Genomic DNA, 15,115 nt, shown 5'->3' on the forward strand with positions numbered 1-15,115 from the left:
ATCATTAAGAATACATTGGTCAAGGAATGTGCACTGATGGAACCCACAGTCCCTCGCTCACCCTTGGCCAAAACGAGTCGAGGAAGAGCAAACCCATTCCTGGTTCGGTACGTCCACTTAACAGATACTTTAGTAGTTTTACTTTTTGGCTACTCTACCCACCTCTGTCTGTATTGCAGTTTGGGTTGTTTGTCTGTCTAAATGTTCGCTTAGCTACTATAGCTAGAGCTTTTCTAATTTTATGATGAACGGTCTGTCTGCTGTAGTTTTATATAGTTATGGAATGCATTGACGTTCCACCTGTTTTCTCATACAAGGCTTAATGTCACGCATAAGCGACTGCTTTTTATGCTATTTAGATTTTGCTGTTTTAAAGGTACAAGACAAGTAATATAAGTGATTAAACCAAATTTCATCACCATACCCGCCCTTTCTCGTCTGCCCACAATTGGTGACGTATTTCGATGTGGTACGTCCACGCTGCAGGTGCGTATAACGTTCCTAAGTGCGGGCAATTTGAGACGAACAGCTCTACTTAGCAGAGAAGAGTCGATCCACAGTAGCGCCCCTCTCTCTGCGTCTACCTCTGTTCACTCACTAGAGAGAATCTGCTAAATATAAACAATTTAATTTGATAATTTTGACCGTTAACACTTTGTGCGCTGTGTGAGCGAAAACAATGTATGTATTCTGTGCTTTCTAACTTTCACAGCAGTTGTCGGTTATGTGTTGATTCTGTCAGATGCCGTCACGGTTATAAAATCATTTTAGCGGTGCCGAGCCGCAGGTTGAATATTTGGAAGTGACTGTTGTTTAACACGTAAGCTAGTGTTAATGGGTGCGTTTCAGTCGCTGTCATACTCGTCCCGTTGTCTGAAACGGAAAAAAATATATGTAAAAGAATTATCAAAAAAAAGGACTTATTGCTTGAAGCAGTGAAACGAAAATGGGTTTTATGTTATGAGCAAATATTTTGGCCCTTAACTCAAAAGAGAGTTCCATTTGAGAGTTCCAAAGTCTAGAGTTTAAAAGTACCTTGTTAATGGCTATAAATGAACAGTTTAAATGCGTAAAAAGAGCAGCTGACCTGTTGCTTGCCATATGGGCTAGTTAGCTCACCTTCATGTGTACTGCTAACCTGACTGGTTACTTATCTTAGTTTGCCTTCTCCAACAGTCACCATTACGTGGGGTCAGATATTTGTTAGCTAATAAGTTACTTCCATATACCCACCAACACATTCTACAGGTCAACACATTCCTGCTGCCCCTTTTGTGTATGTGTCATGACTGTTTACTTAATGATGTTTAAGTTGTTTGTGACCTAATTATTAACCACTAATAAAATCAGTTTAAACCATTCATAAACTTTTTGTATTCAATGCAGTAAGATTTAGCCTTTTGAACTAATGGTTTAGGGATATGCATACCCAGCTGCATGCCTGTTGAAATTTGCCTGTAAAGGTGTGCTGCCATTCTGATTGCTTTCTTGCCTGTTTTCTGTCCTCCATGAGTGTTGGTCTGCATACTGACAGTCTTTCTGAACTGACTGCCATTCACATGTATAACTGTCTGCCTTCTGATCCTCAAGCCTGCCTGCTTACATGTTAGATTGCTGTCTGTCCACCAAACTGTAAAAATGATTTATGCTTTTGACTTCATATCGCCTTTTCAGAACAAAGTATTCCAGGAGAGTCCTAAGAAAACTTGGACCAGGACAAATGGAGAAAGCGTCTTTTTGGCAGGAAGATGTAAGGCCTTTGCACTACAATGTTAAAAAATCTTAGAATAACAATATTAATTTTAAATGATTCTTATTTATATAGCATATTCCTTATAGAACCCAAAATCTCAAGGTGCTTTACACTGAAATGAATGAACAGTATTCAGTAATAAAACATTGATCAAATAAAACAGTTAAAAGTCACAAAATATAAATATAGAAAATGAAATTAATTGAAACAGAATTTAAATTAAACCAGCTAAACAAGCTGAACAATTAGACCAAGCTAAACAAGGCACTCTTTAATCTGTATTAAACACCAATAGAGCTTGCACTCTAAATACTTTCTGGACTATTCCAAAGTATCGGAACGATGAAACATGAAACAGATGAAACATGTTTCATCAGCCTTGTTATTTTAAAAGATTAGGAAGTAATGTTAAAGGAATTAGTCTTATTTTCCTTATAATGTGCTAAAGTAGAATAAAATAATTTTGATTGTATTGTGCAATTAACAAAATACAACATGGACCAGAGCTCTATCAGAGATTCATCCATTAAATAGAGAATAAGAATAACAATCTATAAATTTAGACACAAGCTCTCTCAAAATAATTTGACCATGGATTTTAGTTCAGGCTGTTGATGTTTGAAGAATGACAAACGAACAACATTTCCTTATATATTTTTGTTGTTTCCATAGTAAAATTCCTTCACCTCCAAAAGTGCCACGGGCTTCTTCAGTATTTAAAAAGGTGAGTTTACAATGGCCAAATTTGTTATTTATCAGAAAATCGAATTGTTGCTAATAAGTGACATGTCAGCACAGTTGTTATGTTATCCTGATATTTAATGTCTTTTTATTCAACCTCCTCTATGGTTCTCAAAACAAGAGCAAGTCAAAAAGCACGAGACAAGACGAGAATAAACCTGTGAGGAATGACAGCAAAATACTCCTTGATAGAGCCAAACAAATCATCCCAGACTTGGACAAGCTGGATATTGCACCAATCTTGACCCATTTTGTGATGGATCTGACTCATGAGTATGCCATTTTTAAACCTTTTCTTCTTCTTTTTATCATTTTTATTTTTGGTATACATTTTAATGCATGAGATTTTGCTTTTATTCACATTCTTTTAGGCAGTGGAGATCTATCCGGAAAGCAATCCCTAGTCCAGTAAGTCATACTACATTGCTTAGACATCAACATATTTTAAATGGGATTCAAATTAATTGTAAATCAAACAACCAAAACCATTTTGGAGCCATTTTCAATGTTCGCCTTTCTATGTTATCTCTCCTTTCTTTCACAGGAGACAAAGGTCATGATCTCTCATATGAGTTCATTCATTGCGGACATTGTCACTGAAGTAACTGTGATGGGTCTTCTTTCATCTCTGGAAGAAATGTTAGATGTTGATGTAAGATCAGTGTTGCTTTCAGATTCCAAGAAGGAAACTGCAGATTTGCTGAATGCTTTCCGTACCAGATATTGTGAGATACATCATTCAGCTTCAGTCCACGTGAAGGAGGGGACAGCTCATATAGACTCTCTAAGCAGAGATGTTAGGACTGCAGTTATTGATACACATCACAGTTGCCTGGATGACCATGGGAGTTCCCAAATTTTGATGAAATTCCACTCTACTATGGAAGATACAAATTCAGAAGCAATGAGTGAGGTTCTGATAGGAGATACTGAGAGTTTGACATCGTTATCCTCAGATGTCCAAGACGATGGTACATCTAGACCTATAAGTACCATTCCTATAGCTGGCTCTCCGGTTTTGGATATGCTTCAGCGCTTTGATGATGAGATGGAGGAATTTGCTGAACTGTTGCAAGACATCAATCGCCGCATAAAAGGAAGGACGCAGTTTTTGTGCCGTCATTTAATAAATCCTGACCTTGAAGGGGTCTCATCTTGTGAGCTCTGTGGTATGGTCATGCAAATCTTCCTAGAGCAGGATGACTTGAAAGCATCACAGGCATCATCAGAGCTACGCATAGATAGTATGAACACCTCCTCTGACGTCATGGCAAGCCAAGTTATGGAGATGGTTGTCCCACCCTCTATGGGATGGATCTTTTCACATCCAGAATGAAATGTTACCACTCCAAAATCTATTTTTCTCTGTGTTTTGTCTGAAGGATTTTAAGGGGGCATTTTGGGGTCAAGTTGTAAGTAGCACTGCCTTTTCACAGATCTTTCAATAAGCTAATGCTTTTACCCATAAAGCATGTTTTCAAGCACTGTCATGTGTCTTCTGAGTCAAACATGATCTTTTGTAAACAAATTAACTTGGTTAATGATAAATGATAAATAAATGATTGACATTTCTCATAAGAGGCTCATTCCACAGAAGTAGTTCTAAGTGTGACAGAGTAATGTCCTGACACACAAAACCACTGCTGTGGAATCAGACCTCTTTTTAGAGGTTTTTCTTATACATCTAGACCTAGACCTTTATACTCCACCTGGGTCTTATAGGAGGACAATGCGGCACTGTATGCTGCACCATGGCAGGTATCCCCAGGGATAACCGACCGGTCATCCTCACCTACCATGACATCGGAATGAACCGTAAGACTCTGATACTGTGGCTTGTGGTACGTAGCTGATTGCTCTAAGGTCTAAAACATTTGTTGTGTTGTAATGACCCTGGCATGCATGTCTGAGGACAAAACTTGCTTCGACATTCTGTTCTATGATGAAGACATGCAGGAAATCATGCGACACTTTGCCGTGTGTCAGGTCAACGCTCCTGGGCAACATGACGGTGCCAGCATCTTCCCTCCTGGTTGAGCGTGAGTGCACCATATGCCACAATGTTCTTTCAGGGGCTGAAAGATATTCCAAGGTTAAATCTAATCTAAAATGTGACCTTCAGCTACCCCATACAATTTTTCAAGAATGTATATTTATCAGAACCTACTCCATAGCCCTCCGTCTGCCCTCAGACCACTCCTTGCTGGTACAATGATCAAACAAGGATTACTCCTTAGTGAAATTCTTGCTTCGTAACAAAGTGTTGATATCTGCAGCATAATCCTGATCATTACACTGAGCAAGCTAGCTAGCCATCCAGCACTTGTTACTACAGTTGTACCCACTATGCAGACCCACACACTAGACCAGTAGGTCTCGAGTCCAGTTCTAGGGTTCCCTTGCACTGAATTAGTGTGGAGTTTTAGCGCTAATGCCAACCATTAAAAAGTGCAATAAGAAGCAGGGAGTACCTAGCCCGGCTCTCTGCTTGGCGATCTTTTGACCTCTTGAACCCGCCCTGCTGTGCCGGTTGTCCCACCTGGCTGTGCTGGGCGAGCCAGCTGCTGAAGGTGTCATTGAGGTTGGCAGCTGTGCTGGCCCCGCCCCCCGCCCCACCCCCACTGCCAAACAGGCTCTTGCTGCCATCACACCCTGTGCACTGCCGATTGCAGATCTCCATTTTCTGGAAGCAAGATTTCACACTGCAGCGAGAGAGAGAGAGAAAGAGAGACACGGGCGGGGGGCAAGTTACAGTACTACCATTTGGATTTGTAAATTAAGATGGTGTTCCTTAATTTTTTTTAAAAACTGTGACATGTAGATTGGAAGGCCTGGAACAACTCACTGGGCACTTTGAGGGAACTGGAGGAGGTGGCTCATGGTGACAAACGGGTGCTTCAGGGCCTTCATCGGCGTGATCCGTTTGTCAGCGTCCAGCGTGAGCATCTTGTTCAGCAGGTCGATGAACTCCCGCCGGTCTGCCTTCTCCGCCGAGACGTCTGCGCCTTCCAGACTGGTCGTATTGACCTGCGCGAGAGACCCAGGGGTGAGTCATATTAAACACCAGCAGAGGGCACCGATCCACCTAAGACGCAGCAAGTTCTGCAGCAAGTTACTATGCATTGCTCTGCCTTTCGTAGACGCCGTTCTCCAGAGCGATTCATGTGCGTTCCTCATTATAACGGCACGAACGCTCGACCTTTGAGCTAGCACCTTGCTCAACCTGCTCTACAACGTGAGCCGTGGAAGCTGTTTCTCACGTTCTTCAAATTCACATCACAACAGTAAAGCAATGCGTACAGTTATGTGCACAAAAGCCAAAATAACCTGCATCATGTCGTCAAGACAGGTGAAAATGTACTTCCGTGTCTCTTTGGACTTGATGCCATGCTCTGCCTCATGCTCTGAAGGCGTCTGGAGAAAGGAAAGAAAAAAAAAATCAACCATTCAGCTCCACCATAAAGTTACATGACATCATTAAGTTACATCCCTTATGAAACAAACACATGGTATTTGGCATTTAAAGACTGGCAAACCTTGAGTCTCCACAGGGGGCAGCTGGAGTCAGGGCTCCTGTGGAAATAATAGTTGCTCTTGGTCCCTGCGCTCAGCAGGTACTCTGCTGGTAGGCCCTGCGTCTGGGAGATGTAACGGATCTGCAGAGACACCACACGGCAAGAGGATTACGACTTTATTTTGTGTTCATCCTTCCATTTTCAAAATGCATGTATAAAAAAAAGAAAAAGAAAAGAAAAACAGGCCATAGAAACTCTTATTATTTATATTATTCCTAAAAATAAGCTAGCCAAAGCAGTAGCTAAAAGCTCAAACCATACATTCACTCTCTTCCTTGCTAGCCATTATGGACTCCCTAACAAACTGCATAGTTAGAAGAACGGCCATTTCCATTAGCAACACTACGCCACTCTTTTCACAAACAAGATTTACGTCTTCATCACACAGTGAGAAAAGTGTGAAAAGAAAGTGAAAGAACCGACCCCAAATCAGCGAAATTCTACAGAGCTCCGTGAATCCAAGCCCAAGATGCGTGAAAAAGACTAGGCACAGCTCAAAGGCCCGTGTGCTTACCTGATCATATTCAGAGGCTCCCGGATACAGGGGGGAGCCCAGAAACAGCTCGGCGATGACACAGCCCAGCGACCACATATCCACGACCTCGCAGAAAGGGAGACCCAGGATGATCTCAGGTGACCTAGACCAAAAACACAGATATCGCCATCATGAAATCAGTCTCGGCTGATTCCGTAGTTTGTGGTGATTCAGCGGCAATTGCTTTAACACAAACGGTGCTGAATTCATTCATGAAAATGTAAAAGGTTTAAATAGTATTTTGTTGATGAGTCCAGGTTTTTTTTCCCCCCTACACACCACTTTACATTACACACCCACTATTCTAACATGGAACTATATGCAAAAATGCACTGACACTACAATGATGTTCTGTTTTCCATTAAGTAAATACAGAGTATCAATGCAGTTAAACACTGTTACTCAGTAAACAACACGGTTAATTAACGGTATAGCTACAATGCAACAGCAGTTTTGTACAGACATGACCAATACTAATATTACCAAAGCCTGCAACTCGGAGCATCCTAACTAATCTCAGACATTGAAGAGGGTTCATCAGGTATTTTGCTAAATAACAGCACTCACATGAATCACTAAAATTAAACCACTTATAAATCAAATATGAATCAGTCGTGCTCCAGTTAACTGTAATGCTTATCACGATTTTAATGTGTAGCAGGGTCATCGCAACTGCCAAAATGTGCAGCTCTACTCTAAAGCACACTCGAGTGCAACAAGTGCACACTTATTTCTAACACGCCTCAGCACGTGTCCCTCACCGGTAGTATCTGGTCTGCAGGTAGCTGGAGCACACGGCCTCGGAGACGTGGCTAGCCGAGCCGAAGTCGATGACTTTGACCCTGTACGGCTGCCTGACGGGGTCCACCAGCATGATGTTTTCAGGCTTGAGGTCGGTGTGGATCAGGCCCAGGCTCTTCAGCTTCATGAGCGCCGTGGCGACCTGCTGCAGCACGGGCCGGACGCACTTCAACAGAAGCGGGCTGAACATGCTGTCCTTCAGGAAGTCGTAGAGGCTCTGCCCCAGCATCTCGAACACCAGGCACATGTGCTTCTTGTGCTGGAAGCACTCATACGCACGCACGAAGTTGAACTCGTCTGCGTTCTCCCTGCTCAGCCGTCTCAGGATGCTCACCTGAGGAGGAGCAAATGAGGAAAGACAGATTTAATTTTTCTGCACTTTTTTTTTTAATACACATCCAAACAGGTATGGCTTATGCAATTGTAGCTAAGCCTTCTTTTTATAGTAAGCTTCAAGCTGTCGATGTGTTATCTGAACTAGTTCCTACTGATGCTTTGAAAATTAGAACTAGTGTGCTGATACCAAACACAAGTGTTTTTGTGCTACCCTGGCTGTATACAGATTCCACAGAGTGAGTTAGCACATCTGATACCAACAAACAGAATCGGGGCTACAGCTGATTCCATATCAAAAGCTCTAAAAAAGCAGGCAAAACTTTCCCACCTCGATCTGACCCTGTCGAGCAAAGAATGGATGGTTTTTCAGGATCTTGATGGCAACCATTTCATTGGTGTCCTTCTTGGAGCATTTGGCCACATGGCCAAAACTTCCACAACCAAGGAAGTGCAGCACCTCGTAGCTGTTGGAGGCAGAGCAGAGGATCTCATTCTGCACCAGCTGGTATTTACAATCACCTATCGATTTACTGCTATCTGCGGTACAACCGGAGTACGCAATGGACTGGGTGGAAGAGGTGGTTGTTCCGCTCCTGGCCACGCGCTTGGACAACGAAGGGGTGTAGAGATCCTCCAGGATCTGTACGCTGTCGCTGCTGTGTTCCCCTTCTCTCTTCCTCTTCAGGCTGCATCGCTTCTGACGGGCGTCTTCTCCCCGCTGGCTGGACGACGACGCAGCCTTGTCTGAGGCTCCAGAGGGGGAAAAGACCAGGGCAGGTAAGCCATCGGTTGAACTGAACCCTGGATCCGAGGGCCAGGGCGTCCCCGGCCGAATCCGAGGACCAGGACTCCGCAGGTAGTAATTGCTCTCGAATTTTACTTTCTTGGCGATCCCACTGGAGGAATCTGAAGGGGAAGAGAATATTCCTTTAGGGAAAGATGAAAACAGGGCCACTAACCAAAGGAATGCTATGCAGATCTAGTTAGGGGCTATATTCAAAATTAAAACTAAAACAGCAGATTTAAAAAAAAACAACAACAACAACAAAACACGATCTATGATTTAGCTAACGCTAGCTAGCTAACGCTAACGCTAACCGCTAGTTAACTTCATAACTTACCCTCAGTGTTGATTATTTTCCCACCTTTAACCTTACGGAAAGAAGGCTCAAGAAAACCGAACGGATATAATTCATGATCATCCATGTTGTTCTGTGGTTCTTAATTTAAAGAATTGAAATTATTAGCACGCTATATCGACCGGAGTGAGAAGATTTCCACCAAATATCAATTCGCTACTCTACGGACTCTTCGTTCCATGGCAACAAGGTGACATGGACAGGTGTAACGTCATAAAATGGAATTTCAAGTGCACGTATTGAACCTCGCCAGTAGACAAGATAAAAGCTCACATTTATTTTACTCTTTGTCCAGACATAATCAAAACTAGTGTCTGCTTGTCCGCCTGCTGCACCTACGGGCCCAAACTGGCAGACTCATATAAATCACTTGATAGCATCGAATATTAAGTACTACATTTATCAACATAACATTTCTTAGGACTAATACATGTACCTGCTTACCGATTTCAGCCGTCTACATGCATCCGTTCTCCAGAATCCCACGCTAAATATTTCGTGCTTTTCTGGTAAATTTCCACAACAATCGTGCCTGTCATTTTAAATGGCATTTTAAAACATGCTTCCAGTATAAGATAACTTCAGATTTTGTCAAAGAAAATTCAATTACATAAAAAGTGGGGTGGGTGACTATTATTTACTTCATATGTTTCCTGGGCAAGTGGCGTGAAAGGCAGCTGTTTCAACAAATGGAGGAGGTGTAGATGAAAACGTAGACCCTTCACTTGTCTTATTTAGTTCTCCTTTTAACCGTTTAAAGGTCCGCGTGCTGTCAATCAGCTTCCCATTTATTATAAGAATGATTTGAACGCCAATACTTTTGGACATCATGGAAAGGAAGAGGCTTATTTGAGCTGAAGTTTATGTGGAGTTGTTTGGGAGCTTCTAGCATGGACTAGCTACAATGTATAAAGTATACTATTTCTTTACAGTATTATGGTATAGATTCTGTGGATTCCATATATACATTAAATGTAAAATGTTGCCCAGTTATGTCAGAAATAGCAAACAAAAACCACAGGCTCCAAGTTACTGAAAGAGAAGTATTAAATGAGGTCCTGGTAGAGCATACGTGCAGGTTTGTCAGACATGTTCATGAGCAGTTTAACTGAAGCAAAATCCTCATCACACACCCAAGGAGTCAAAGCCTGCAAAATCCCCAAGTAGCAAGACTGCATCCAGGTAGCACTTGCTGATGGAAAGCAAAAAATAGTGCTGTATCCTGCTCTGTGCCTCATCCACTGTACCAGTCTCTTAGTATTGGACTTAGTGTGGTTAATCAATCTTTGACTGTGCTGATTACATTTATGTCATTTAGCTGACACTTTTATTCAAAGCGACAATTATGACTGAGTACGATTTGAGCAATTGAGGGTTAAGGGTTTTGCGCGGGGGCCCAACAGTGGCAACGTGGCAGTGAACCAGCAATCTTCCGAGAACAAGTCAAGTACCTTAACCGTTGAACTACCACTGCCTGTGTTTATATATTGTACTATTTAAAGATTTTGCAGTTACTTGGATTTTGTCAATATAGCAACATGCCCTCAGTCCAGCAGAACAGGAAATCTGAAACCTGATAAATTACCTGTTTCAATTTTTGTTTTCTATTTTAAACACACACAATCCCAAAAAGATTTCTCTGTAGTAATACAGTTCACTACTATAGTTATAGAATTAGCTCCAATTACCCCACAATATCCCTTTAAATTAAGCCAAAATTCAAAGTCTGAGGTGAAGATCCTATAAAGGTTACATAAGAGCTTGATGTTACATGTGTTTTGAACAAATACTGCCACTAAGTGCCAAAGAACTATTTTTTATAGTTACACCTCCCATGGAATTCAAAATACAACAATCAACTTGTTAAACACATTAATCACACATTGCATTTGAGATACATTTAATACAGTTTGTTAGTCTGTTTGTAAAAAACACTATTTTTTTTTAAAAATGAAGGCATTAAAACAAACAATAAGCCCAGAAACTACAATAATCAAGTTCAATAATCGAGCTGATGTTCAATGTCCGAATCCCTCATGTCTCTCCGTGTTCCTCTTCCTCTCACAGGTAAGGATACAGGCTTTCCTCTGGCCGAGCGAGTAGGCCACGGGCCAATGGTAGGGCTGGTCAGGGAGCTGGTGACGAAGGGAGCTGCTTCCTGATCTATCGTGGGATGACATCACAGACTGCTGGACCTGTAGGAGGAGCCAAAAAAAAAAAAGGGCACCAAGATATCGATAGGTATGTCAATATTCCCAGGCCCCAGCTAAACTACTGCCCAACATTGGAAACCTATTATAGCGTGTAATTATTATGAACCTATTATAGCGTCTAGATTCCACTATTACTGCCTCGTAGTAGCAGGGCTCTGCTGTACTATAAATGTGTTTCTGTCTTCTACTAAAAGTCTCTTTTGGCAGTGTAATTTATTTTGGTCAAATGGCTGCATGACCGTTTTCAAAACAAATTTATAGAGGTGTTGGTGAGGTGATCCTTCCTGAGTTCCCCGGCCAGCAGAGCATGAATGACCTGAGTGGGCGAGCAGCTCTGCACCATGGCACCGAGCGCAAGGTCCTTGTCCTCCCTGATGAAGAGGTTGCTTTCGCCCGCCTTGTGCGGCAGCATGCAGGCAACCAACTCCGCCTTGGCGTCCATGGCCCTCCACAGGTCGGTGGACATGTGCGCCAGTGTTGTCATGGAAGCACGCGACACCATGGAGCTCAGATTCTTCAACTGAGACAGTGGACATGGGGCTCAGGTGTTCAGGCACTCCATGGGGATGTGCCTGTTTAAACACGCCGATCGGACTCATCCGATATGTGGCAGATTTACTTGGTGTGTCAGAGAAGGAAAAGCATCAGTTTGTACTACCTACCATGTTTAAGGACAAGATATTCCTCGCTAGAACATTCCAAATTGACTCTTCATCAGGTTAGAACCATTTTGGTCACAAAACAGAGCAATTCCAGCTCGGACAGCAAAATGCGAAGATCCTTTTTGGGCCATTGTTTATATGATTTGATTAGAGAATCTTTTGTCGCTGAGAGGGCCCCTCTGGACCACAGTCAGGCACACATCGTGGAGCTTGGGAAGCAGGATGTCGGTGTGGTTCTGGGCCAGAGACTGCACCAGAGTCAAGCTCCCCTTCTTCTTCTCCCTAAAACAGCGTTAGAACACGGTGTACATACCTGGTGTTATGATATCGGTAATGCTAAACAGGTTTCATTAATAAAATCAACTTTTAAAAACACAGAAACAAATGTATTCGCTGTCAGGGTGACCCTCACTAATTTTTATATTTATTTTTCCAAAGCATGCCATTTGTGTATTTTTAGGTATGCGCTGTAATTATAGCTCTTTGCCACCTGCCTGAAGTGGGGCCGCTCTTCTCTGACAGCAGCCTGTGGGCCGCGGATCCTTCACTCTCTCTGGGGCTCATCCAGTGGTGGGAAATGGCTCACAGAGGAAGCATCTGCCTCAGAGTGGGAGCTACTCTGGCTTTTCCTCAGGGGATCAAATCAAAAATCAAAATCAAAAGTTATTTATATAGCGCTTTTTAGAACAGATGTCACAAAGCACCTTTACAAATGTCCAAGTCCAAGCCACCAGTGAGCAAGCCAAGGCTGACAGTGGCAAGAAAAAACCCCACTAGAGCATGAGGAAGAAACCTTGAGAGGAACTAAAACTAAACGGTGGGCCCATCCTCCTCTGGCCGACAACAGTCACCACAATAATAACAATTACCGAGAAAAATATAATTATAAAATGAAAAAACAAGTAAAGTGTCTTGGTACAGGTAAAGAACCTGCACCTTTCGATCTAAGCAGACATGGTGGTTTATAATGAACTAAGAGTTCTCTAAGGAACTGTGGGGCAAGACCATTCAATGCTTTGTAGGTAATTAGAAGTATTTTATAATCAATATGAAATTTTATTGGGAGCCAATGTAAAGTATCTTAGATAGCCGTGATGGATTCAGATTTTGTCGTTCTAATGAGCACTCTGCCTGCTGCATTTTGAACTAGCTGGAGCTTGTTTAACCACTTAGTAGTACAGCCTAATAGTAGGGCATTACAATAGTCCAATCTTGAAGTAATAAATGCATGGACTAGCTTTTCTGCATCATGTGAGGAGAGCATGTTTCTAATATTAGAAATGTTCCTAAGGTGGAGAAAGGCCTTCCTAGAAATATTATTTACATGAGCTTCGAACGAGAGACTGGGATCCATGATACCGCCAAGATCTTTATCTGTGAGGGAAGATGTGACTGTGATTTCATTGAGGTTCTTTGAGTAATTAGAGGATCTAGCTGTCTCTGTGTCTAATAGAAGCACCTCTGTTTTGTCAGGATTAAGTGAGAGAAAGTTTCTCAACATCCTTTATGCATTCGGTTCTGATTCAGATATGCGCTTAGCTGCTGAACTACAGCTTTTTCTAGGATCTTGGAAATAAATGGTAGGTTTGAGATCGGTCTGTAGTTTGACAGCTGACATGGGTTGAGGTTAGATTTTTTGAGAAGTGGTCTGATTACTGCAAATTTGAATGATTTAGTAACGTAGCCAATATTTAAGGATTAGTTTATTAAATTTAGTAAAGGTTCAATTACTTCAGGTAGAATTTCTTTAAGAAAGTGTGTGGGCAGTGAATCTAGTAAGCACTGGAGGACTTTGAGCGCAACATCAGATATGCAATTTCTGGCTCTTGGATAGGTGTAAAAGATTCAAAAGTCATTTTTGGCTTGGTTGTTCTTGGTTGTACCTAAGTAGTTGCCCGATGTCATATTAATGCTCTTAACGTTATCTCTAATGTGCTTTATTTTCTCATTGTAGAAATTCATGAACTCTTTACTACTATGGTGGTGATGTAATCTGAGCATTGGTGTCAATCTTATTCTTAGTTAGATGGGCAATTGTACTAAAAAGAAATCTAGGATTATTTTTTTCTTTTTCTATTAGGTTTGAGAGATAAGCTGTTCGAGCGGTAATAAGTGCTTTTCTAAACTTGAGAAGGTTCTCCTTCCATGCAAGCCGGAAGACTACAAGCTTAGTGTGGCGCCATTTACGTTCAATTTTTTATTTAAAATGTGAGTGTTTTGATTTAAATTGCAAATGTGGTCATTATACCAAGGTACCAATTTTTTGTCCCTAATTTTTTTATTCTTAAGTGGGGCAACATCATTAAGTGTGCAGCAGAATACTGATTCTAAGCATTCAGTTATTTGATGAAGTTCTGTGGCGTTTGAGGGCATCCTAGTCACAAATAGTATGTCTGGGAGACTGCCAATGTCATGTTATGGCCCCACCCCCTCCTCAAACGTCTTGGTTTGTGTGTTCATCCGTGTTGCCATGTCCTCTCGTGTTGTCCACCTGTTCTGCATTATGTGTAATCGTCTTTAATGTATATACATCCCCTGTGTCGTAGTGTGTTTGTTGATGTTTAAGGTGTACAGAGCATGTGGGTTGTTTTATGTATCATTCGTGTGAATAACTATCTTAGAAAACCCATGCTTGCCTAAAACCTTAACACTACCTGCAACATCCGGCGCCCTGGCACCTGCTATACAGCTAACTGTTGCTGCTGGTCTCCCTAAAGGCCTGCTAATTTCACGTGTCGCAAAATAAAGTCCCCTATAACCAGAGCACTTCTAGCGCTTGAGTCTTCTCCGTCAGACTAGCAATTCAACTACACTTCTCACAGATAAAACTATCGCTAACGACGAAGAATAAACATGTTGCAAAAAGCAAAATGTTAACGTTACTTACGTTTCTGGTAGTTCCTTAGATGTAGTTTGTGATGATAAAGTAGTTTTCGATGGAAGTTGCCACCATACCTGGTATGGTATTAATCCACAAACTAGCACATCAAATCGAATTATTTGGCCAGTACAGGGTTATGCAATATTCCCTCAACTCAGAAAAATGCAACAGCTTGAATTCCTTAACTGATTAATAATTTAAAAAAATATTTCCTGACTATTAAAATATAGTTTACCCATTAGAAAGATTAAACATCCAGTGTGTGTATCCTGGCATGTTAATGTAAATGGAAGCTCCGACTGGAATACGTTTAAGCGGTCTCGGGCGCCATCTGGTGGCGACTTGGAGTCTTTATCACGCTCTCATTTCTTTTATATGGCGGGACAAGTGTTTTGTTATCCTACCTAAAGAGCAGTCCTACCTAGATTTAATGCACTTATGTACATTAGTATTAGTCCAGGCTTCTGGTGTTTATTTTG

The 15,115-nt window shown here is 41.7% G+C and overlaps 2 protein-coding genes across 2 annotated transcripts in view; both read right to left on the reverse strand.

Annotated features, from left to right (window-relative positions):
* Nucleotides 1-4,657: 4,657 nt before the first annotated feature.
* On the reverse strand, nt 4,658-11,559 carry LOC145659207 (homeodomain-interacting protein kinase 1-like). Its single transcript, XM_081720352.1, has 9 exons — nt 11,442-11,559; nt 8,070-8,485; nt 7,366-7,739; nt 6,584-6,707; nt 6,031-6,150; nt 5,822-5,908; nt 5,340-5,521; nt 4,966-5,196; nt 4,658-4,697 (listed from the first exon to the last, which is right to left on the reverse strand). The coding sequence occupies exons 1-9, from the start codon at nt 11,557-11,559 to the stop codon at nt 4,658-4,660; spliced, it is 1,692 nt and encodes a 563-aa protein (XP_081576478.1).
* Nucleotides 11,560-11,889: 330 nt separating this feature from the next.
* LOC145659208 (homeodomain-interacting protein kinase 2-like) overlaps nt 11,890-15,115 on the reverse strand; it is a 92,711-nt gene continuing 89,485 nt past the window's right edge. Inside the window, exon 11 of the mRNA XM_081720353.1 lies at nt 11,890-12,037. Coding sequence (XP_081576479.1) covers nt 11,890-12,037 — 148 coding nt within the window. The remainder of the gene's footprint in view (nt 12,038-15,115) is intronic.

This window comes from Electrophorus electricus, chromosome 9 (assembly GCF_041902795.1).
Source record: "Electrophorus electricus isolate QZ-2024a chromosome 9, ASM4190279v1, whole genome shotgun sequence".
In the NCBI taxonomy this organism is placed as follows: domain Eukaryota; kingdom Metazoa; phylum Chordata; class Actinopteri; order Gymnotiformes; family Gymnotidae; genus Electrophorus; species Electrophorus electricus.

Bases quoted from the DNA above. Each gene is read 5' to 3' on its own strand.
- LOC145659207 (XM_081720352.1), bottom strand. From the start codon at position 11,559: ATGTCCACCGACCTGTGGAGGGCCATGGACGCCAAGGCGGAGTTGGTT. The intron at 7,740-8,069 runs GTGGGAAAGTTT...GCTCCTCCTCAG, and splicing joins CTCGACAGGGTCAGATCGAG to GTGAGCATCCTGAGACGGCT. The intron at 5,197-5,339 runs GTGAGTTGTTCC...CTCTCGCTGCAG, and splicing joins CAGTTCCCTCAAAGTGCCCA to TGTGAAATCTTGCTTCCAGA.